Source organism: Nicotiana tomentosiformis, chromosome 12, assembly GCF_000390325.3.
Source record: "Nicotiana tomentosiformis chromosome 12, ASM39032v3, whole genome shotgun sequence".
In the NCBI taxonomy this organism is placed as follows: domain Eukaryota; kingdom Viridiplantae; phylum Streptophyta; class Magnoliopsida; order Solanales; family Solanaceae; genus Nicotiana; species Nicotiana tomentosiformis.
Genome location: NC_090823.1, coordinates 114,898,639 through 114,907,569, shown reverse-complemented (window position 1 = coordinate 114,907,569; position 8,931 = coordinate 114,898,639). Strand labels below are relative to the sequence as shown.

The window sequence follows — 8,931 nt, the reverse complement described above, 5'->3', positions numbered from 1 at the left end:
TGTGGGCCCCACGGGCCATTTTTGAGTTAATTTTGTATTTTTATTGAAAAATGTAGTATTTCCTTATAGAATTAATTCTATAATTTTTGTTGACTGTATCAAATTAATTATGACTAGATACGAGTCGATCGGAATCGGAAAATCGAGGAAAAAGCATACTACTTGGTTAAATTGGAGCAAGTCGAGGTAAGTGACTTGTCTAACCTTGTGTGGGGGAAATTTCCCCTAGGATTGGTATTAATTGTAATGTGATGAAAGTCGTGTACACGAGGTGACGAGTGTGTACACGGACTAAATGTGAAGGATTATGTTTTTAAATTGTGAAGTTCATTGTTGCACATTAATTAAATTTTTAAATCTTGTTATATTCTCCATCATTGATTTGATTTGTATGCTTTAAATTTGTTTGACCTTTTCCTGCTAATTGTTTTACCTGTTTAGTTGAAACTTGGTTTCTTTTATTTTGTGCATTATTTAAAATTGATTTTTTTTAAATTAAATATTATTAATATGAAGTATTTGACCTTTTTAAATTTGGTATTGAAGCAACATATTAAAGATTTTGAAATATTATTTTCCTAAATTATTTATTTTCGAATATTTTTGTACTTATTGTGATGGATCCGTGAGCTCTTTATTGTAGAAAAATATTGTTGTTGATTTACTTTGGCAAATTGTGATGGAGCCGACTACTAGAAGTCATGCGGTGTGATAAGAATGGCTAAAACGCGGGATGCTATTTCGGTAAAACTGTTTTCTTTAAAATAAATTGTGAAGGCTCCCGCGGAGAGATAAGGAAATAAGATATTGTGAATTTATTTATGATTTGGGACTACGAGGCGGTACCTCGGGAGTGCCCTTTTTTATATTGATTTATGGCCATAGTTGTCGTTGATTATTTGTTGTGACTTTCTTAAGTTGAAAGGAAATTTTAGTGGTTTCTACGAGATATTATTTGCCACTATTTTGTATAATTAAATGGTGACCTGCTACTTGATTCATTTCCATTATCATTTATTTTATTATATCGTTAAACATTTTTTCATGCTATTATTATTTTCCAGTAGGGCCTGACCTGACCTCGTCACTACTCTACCGAGGCTAGGCTTGGCACTTATTGGGTACCGTTGTGGTATACTCATACTATGCTTCTGCACATCTTTTTGTGCAGATCCAGGTACATCTTATCAGACTAGGCATCAGTAAACTAGCTGTATGAAGAGACTTCGAGGTATACCTGCCAGCGTCCGCAGACTCTGTAGTTCCCTTCTATCTTACTATGTTGCTTCCTTATTTGTTTTAGACTCTGATGTATAGAGGCATAGGGAATAAATTCTTAGAAGCTTTTGACTTATTTCTATCGGGTTTTGGGAATTGAAATTGTTTGAATTATAGTTTATTTATTTCAGATATTTATTAGTATTCCGTATTAATAGGCTTACCTAGTCTAAGAGACTAGGTGTCATCATGACATCCTACGGAAGGAATTTGGGGTCGTGACATCATACTGGCGCTCTCTGATGCAGTCATATAAAGAACACCGCGAAATCACGCAAGCCAAAACTCTGCTCGGCTCGGAAACATCCAATCTGGCATACTTGTTGACCAAGGCCTGCACATCCAAGGCTAAAGGCCTCTCTGCTACTGGTAGATATGCTAAACTCCCCAAACTCTCCGCCTTGTGACTCAAGGCATCGTCCACCACATTGGCCTTTTCGGGATGATAGAGGATGGTGATGTCATAATCCTTAAGCAGATCCAACCATCTCCGTTGTTGCAAGTTAAGATCCTTCTGTTTAAACAGATTTGTTAGACTCCGGTGATCGCTGAAAACCTCACAAGGAACACCATATAAATAGTGCCGCCAGATTTTCAAGGTGTGAACAATAGCTGCTAACTCGAGATCGTGGACAGGATAGTTCTTCTCATACACCTTCAGTTGTCTTGACGCGTAGGCAATAACCCTACCGTCCTGCATCAACACTGCGCTGAGACAAATGCGCGACGCATCACAATATACCGTATAGGACCCCGAACCAGTAGGCAACACCAACATTGGGGTTATAGGCAAAGCAGTCTTGAGCTTTTGAAAGCTCTCCTCACAATCCTCGGTCCACCTGAACATAGCACCCTTCTGGGTCAATCTGGTCATAGGTGCTGCAACAGACGAGAAACTCTCTACAAAATGAAGGTAATACCCCGCCAAGCCAAGAAAACTCCGGATCTCCATAGCTGAGGATAGTCTGGGCCAACTCTGCACTGCTTCAATCTTCTTCGGATCTACCTTGATTCCCTCACTCGATACCATATGGTCCAAAAATGCCACTGAATCTAGCCTGAAATCACACTTCGAAAATTTTGCATAAAACTTCTCTTCTCTCAAGGTCTGAAGCACGATCCTCAGGTGTTGCTCATGATCCTCCCGACTCCGGGAGTACACCAGAATGTCATCAATAAACACAATAGCGAATGAATCAAGATAAGGCTGAAATACATTGTTCATCAAGTGCATGAATGTTGCTGGGGCGTTGGTCAAACCAAAATACATCACAAGGAACTCGTAATGACCATACCGAATCCTGAAAGCAGTCTTCGGGATATCTAGCTCCCAAATCTTTAACTGATGATAGCCTGAACGCAAGTCGATCATGGAGAACACCCTGTCACCCTGAAGCTGATTAAATAGGTCATCAATACATGGCAATGGACACCTGTTCTTCACTATAACCTTGTTCAACTGGCGATAGTCAATACACATTCGCATGGAACCATCCTTCTTCTTTACAAACAATACAGGAGCACCCCCAAGGTGACACACTAGGCCTAATAAACCCCTTATCAAGGAGTTCCTGAAGCTGCTCCTTTAATTCCTTCAACTCAGCTGGTGCCATATGATACGGTGGAATAGAAATGTGTCGAGTGCCTGATGCCAAGTCAATACCAAAATCAATATCCCTGTCGGGCTGCATGCCCGACAGGTCTGCAAGGAGCACATCCGAAAAATCTTGCACCACCGGGACAGAATCAATAGCAGGAGTATCTGCTCCAACATCCCTCACAAAGGCCAAATAAGATAAACAACCCTTCCCAACCATCCATTGGGCCTTCAAATATGAGATCACTCTGCTAGGAACATAGTCTAGAGAACCTCTCCACTCGATCCTTGGCAATCCCGGCATCGGCAACGTCACGGCCTTAGCGTGATAATCCAGAACAGCATGATATGGAAACAACCAATCCATACCCAAGATCACATTGAAGTCCACCATACTAAGCAATAAGAGATCAGCTCTAGTCTCAAATCCCCCAATAGTCACTGCACACGACCGATATACACGATCCACAACAATAGTATCACCCACCGGCGTAGATACACGAACAGATGAAACTAAGGACTCACGGGGCATATTCAGATAATGAGCAAAATATGATGATATATATGAATAAGTGGAACCAGGGTCAAATAATGCAGAGGAATCCCTGTGGCATATTGAGACAATACATGTGATCATCGCATCGGAGGCAACAACATCTGGTCTGGCATAGATAGCATAGAATCGGGCCTGACCACCTCCTGCTCGGCCTCCCCCTCTAGGGCGTCCTCTAGCTGCCTGGGCCCCACCCCGAGCTGGTTACATGGGTGGCGTAACTGCTAGTGCTTGTGCCATCGGCCGAGAACTCTGTTGTGGAGACCCACTCAATAACCTAGGATAATCTCTTTTGATATGGTCGTAGTCTCTGCACACAAAACAACTCCTCCTATGACGGAACTGTTGCTCCGGATAACCCGAGGAACTACCTGCAGAAGCCTGAGCGGACGAGGCATAGTGAGAACTTTGCGTTGGTAGTGCACGGAATAAAGATTGGCATGAATGAGCACTGTAAGAACTGTGGATAGCTGATGTGCCACGTTGAGCTGTACGGGTCGTCTGGGCGGACCTATAAGGACGACCCCTACTATGGTAGGACTACCCTCCAGAAGGTACACCACCGAAATCGCCCGAACCTTGAGGCCTTTTGGCCTCCCTCTCACCCCGCTTCTAGCTACGAACCATCTCTATCTGTCGAGCAATATCAACCATCTCGTCAAAAGTGGCACCAGATACCTCCTCTCTAGTCATAAGCAACCGCAACTAATACGTGAGGCCATCAATGTGGTTTCTTGGGCCTGGGGAGCTTTGCCTTCGCGATCGTGAGGCTCCTTCCGCGATTGCGAAGAAGGATCGCTGGGCAGAGACTTTGTTAAAAACGGGACTTAGGCCATTTTGAGTTCATTTATTACACTCTTGGGCGATTTTGGAGCTTTAAAAGGGGGATTTCAACCTAGCACTTTTAGGTAAGTAAATTCTATAAAAAGTGAGTTAAATACATAGATTATGAGTAGATTTAAACATGTAAAATTGTAAAAATTTTGGGTTTAGATGAAAAAACCTAGGTTTTGATAAAAATGGAATTTAACTACGAAAATAGTTATGGAATTGGGGAAAAATTATATATTTGAGTTCGTGAAGTTATGGGTAACATTTATCTTCAAATATTTCCGAAATCCAGGCACGTGGGCCTGGGGTGAATTTTAGGAATCTTTCAATTGGGGTTGGGTAATCACTCTAATAGTTAAAACATGTACTTCTGAACATGTATTGATTAATTTATATAATATTTGACTAGTTTCGGGTTGTTCGGTACTGAGTTGAGGCTTAGGAGTGAATTTGAGGCCGAAAAGTGAGCTTTGAGACGAGGTAAGTCTCTTGCCTAACCTTGTAAGAGGGAATTTACCCCATAGGTGATTTAAATTAATATTTGCTTCTAAATGTAGGGGCTACGTACGCCCGAGGTGACGAGAGTCCATACGTAGCAACTAATTATGCTTATGTCCGGGTACTTTTGGGCCCAAATCATGAAATACTTGTAATGTGTGCACCCTACTTGTTAATTAAATTGTCTAAATCGTATTGGGACTTGATAAAATAATTGTAAGAAACCAAATTTTACTTGTTTGAATTTAAAGCGGATTACTTGATCGCCAATGGAAATTGTTTTACATTGTGTATTAGCCTTATAATAACGTTTAACTCAAATGTCTATAAAGTATCCTCAAATTCTTGTGGAGTGGGCCGAACGCCTCGGTAGTAGAATAGATGCATCTATGGATCGTACCGCACATCCCTCGGGAGTGTACACGTTATTCTGGATCGGGCCGTACGACCTCGGTATAAATCGTGCTTAATAATACTCGGAGCCTAATCATACTTGATATTATTTTGTGGCTTGTGAGGTTACAATCATTAATTACAGGAATTTACTTGGAATCTATTTATTTGTGAAGGAATTATTTGTTCCTTCTTGCTAATGAGTTATTGTTTTTATTCACATAACCCATGTTCATTTAAAATTTTTGTATTCATATTATTAGCCCATAGTAAGTGTCGAAAACGACCCCTCATCACTACTTCTTCGAGGTTAGACTTGATACTTATTGGGTACATGTTATTTATGTACTCATGCTACACTTTTGCACTGACCGTGTACGATCTGAGGTAGGTGCATCTGGCGATCACACCGACACGCATCCCCGTTACCCAAGGGCCTAGTGGTGAGCTGCTTCCTGAGACGTTCTGCAGCACCTAGTGTCTCTCCTTTACATTCATTTCTGTCTATTTATATTTTAGACAGTATCTAGAGTTTTGTATAATCTATTAATGCTCATACACTTGTGACACCGGGTCTTGGCACACACACTAGTAGACTTGTGGTTTTGAATTATTACTATAGTTATGATTGCACTCAGCTGCTTCCGTTTTATTTATTTAAACTTGTTGTTTCTTAAATCTTTTAATTAAGGAAAGTTTAATTACTTGGAAATCTATTAAAAAGGGGAATCACGTGGTTAGTTTACTGTTGGCTTGCCTAGCGGCGGTGCTGGATGCCATCACGACCTATAAGAGAATTGGGTCGTGACAACATGGTATCAGAGCACTAGGTTCATGTAGGTCTCACAAGTTTTGAGCAGGCCTAATAAAGTCTTGCGAATTGTTACGGAAACGTCCGTACTTATCTTCGAGAGGCGATAGGGTGATAGAAAACTACTCTTTCTTCATCTCCTATCGTGCAGTTGATGTGGTACTAAATATCTTTCTCTTATTCTCTCACAGATGGTGAGAACGCGTGCAGCGGATGTTCCAGACCATGGATGAGCTTCTCCCCCCATTGCTAGAGGCCTAGGCAGAGGCCGAGGAAGGGCTCCAGCCTGTGGTAGAGGACGAGGACATCCCGGAGTTGCTCCAGCTATGCCAGCACTGGATCGAGTAGAGGATCCTATTATTGAAGAGCAAGGTGAGGTGCCTTCAGCAGAGCCAGCCCCGGTGGATTTCATGTCCGCACCGGGATTCCAGGAGGTCATGGGTCGTATGCTACGGTTCATGGATACTATGACTCAGGCTGGTTTATTTCCAGCGGACCCAGCCACATCTCAGGCGGGAGAGGGAGTACAGACCCCTACCGCTCAGTCTCCAGGACATCCAGCTACTGTGTATCAGACCCCGAGTGCACTACCTGTGGGCGGAACCCAGCCAGTGGCAGCATCTATACCTGAGCCCAGACCAGCTGTGGCCGGCGAGCCGCAGAAACTATTGGAAAGATTGACCAGGTCACACCCTCCTGTCTTTGGAGGTGAGCGATATACGAATCCCCAGGACTTCATTGATCGGTGCAGGGACAGATTGCATAACATGAGGATATTGAAGTCCCCTGGGGTGGACTTTGCTACTTTCCAACTGGAGGGTAGGACCCGTAGATGGTGGTAGTCCTATCTTCTTAACAGACCAGTAGATTCTCCTCCCATGACTTGGGACAGGTTCACCCGTATCTTTCTGGATAGGTATATTCCACCCTCCCAGAGGGAAGAGTTACGGTTTCAGTTTGAGCAGCTCCAGCAGGGTCAGATGTCAGTGACCGACTATGAGGCAAGGTTCTCTGAGTTGTCTTGCCATGCAATTATGATACTTCCTACCGATGCAGAGAGAGTGCGGAGGTTTGTCGCAGGTTTGTACACTGGTATTCAGGCCACTATGGCCCGAGAGGTTGAGATAGGGACTTCTTATGAGCTAGTTGTGGAGATAGCTCGGAGGATCGAGGGTGTACGTCAGCGTAGCCGAGAGCAAACTACGAGGGATAAGCGGTTTTGATATTCTAGAGAGTTCAGAGGTGCCCCGGCTAGGGGCAGAGGTCAGTTCGTGAGGGGTTAGTTCAGCAGGCCCACATATCCAGCACCGCCGCCTCCTTGGGGTGCTCCAGTGCGACCTTATTTCAGCGCCATGCCAGAGAGTTCCTACCGCCCACCAGCTATTCAGGGTTCTTCCAGTGGGTATTCATGCCATCAGGGTCAGACTTCAGGTCAGCAGTCCACCGTACCGAGAGGTTGTTTCGAGAGCGGGGATCTTAGTCATGTGAGGAGGTTCTGTCCCAAGCTTCGGGGCAAGGCAATGCTGCAGGGTCAGCAGCCTATGATTACAGCACCAACTTCCCCACCAGCCGTCTGGCTACCCAAAAGCAGAGGGAAGGTGGGTAGGGGCCGTCCTAGAGGTGGAGTCCAGTTAAGTGGAGGCCAGTCAGGTGGCGCTCCAGCTAGGTTCTATGCTTTTTCGGCCAGACTAGATGCAGTGGCCTCAGATGCCGTGATCATAGGTATTTTTTTTGTCTATTGTAGGGATGCTTCAGTACTATTTGATCCATGGTCTACATATTCATATGTCTCATCTCTGTTTGCTCATTTCCTGGGTGTTTCCCATGAGTCCCTAGGTGCTCCTGTGTATGTGTCCACTCTTGTGGGCGATTCTATTGTTATGGATAAGATCTATCAGTTCTGTGTTGTTACATTTTGTGGTTATGAGACTAGAGCGGATCTTCTATTACTTGATATGACCGACTTTGAGGTCATTCTGGGCATAGACTCGTTGTCTCCATATCACGCCATCCTTGATTGACATGCCAAGATTGTTACCTTGGCAATGCCAGAGTTGCCTAGATTGGAGTGGAAGGGTTCGTCTGTCAGCGCACCTAGTCGGATCATCTGTTTTATGAAGGCTCAACACATGGTAGAGAAGGGTTATTTGGCTTATCTAGCTTATGTTCAGGATACTGCTGCAGAGACTCCGGCGAGTGATTCAGTGCCCATGGTCCGGGAGTTCTCCGATGTGTTTCCTTATGATCTTCCAGGCATGCCACCAGATCATGATATCGATTTTTGTATCGATTTGGCTCCAGGTACCCAGCCTATCTCTATTCCACCGTATCGCATGGCTCCGAAAGACTTGAAGGAGTTGAAGGAACAACTTGAGGAGGTTCTAGCAAAGGGGTTCGTCAGACTGAGTGTATCTCCTTGGGGTGCACCAATATTATTTATGAAGAAGAAAGATGGGACTATGCAAATGTGCATTGATTACTGCCAGTTGAACAAAGTTACCATTAAGAACAAGTACTCGTTGTCGCGTATTGATGATTTGTTTGACCAGTTGCAGGGTGCCAGGGTGTTCTCTAAGATCGACTTGAGATCGGGGTACCATCAGTTGAAGATTCGAGATTCGGATGTTCCGAAGACTGCTTTCCGGACTAGATATGGCCATTATGAGTTTCTAGTGATGTCCTTCAGTTTGACTAACGCTCCAGTGGCATTTATGGATTTGATGAACAAGGTGTTCAGTCTATATATTGATTCATTTGTCATTATCTTTATTGATGATATTTTGATCTACTCACACAGCATAGAGGAGCACGAGCAGCATTTAAGAGTGGTGCTTCAGACCTTGCGGGAAATAGAAGCTTTATGCTAAGTTCTTCAAGTGTGAGTTCTAGTTGGATTCTGTGGCATTCTTGGGGCATGTTGTATCAGGCAAGGGTATTAAGGTAGATCCCAAGAAGATCTAGGCAGTTCAG

The 8,931-nt window shown here is 43.7% G+C and overlaps 1 protein-coding gene across 1 annotated transcript; it reads left to right on the top strand.

The window, feature by feature from the left end:
- The first annotated feature begins 7,481 nt into the window (after window positions 1-7,481).
- On the top strand, window positions 7,482-7,982 carry LOC138903253 (uncharacterized). Its single transcript, XM_070191189.1, has one exon. The coding sequence runs from the start codon at window positions 7,482-7,484 to the stop codon at window positions 7,980-7,982; it is 501 nt and encodes a 166-aa protein (XP_070047290.1).
- Window positions 7,983-8,931: the final 949 nt, after the last annotated feature.

What these genes read in the sequence shown, in the direction of transcription:
- LOC138903253 (XM_070191189.1), top strand. Translation starts at nt 7,482, where the DNA reads ATGCTGCAGGGTCAGCAGCCTATGATTACAGCACCAACTTCCCCACCA.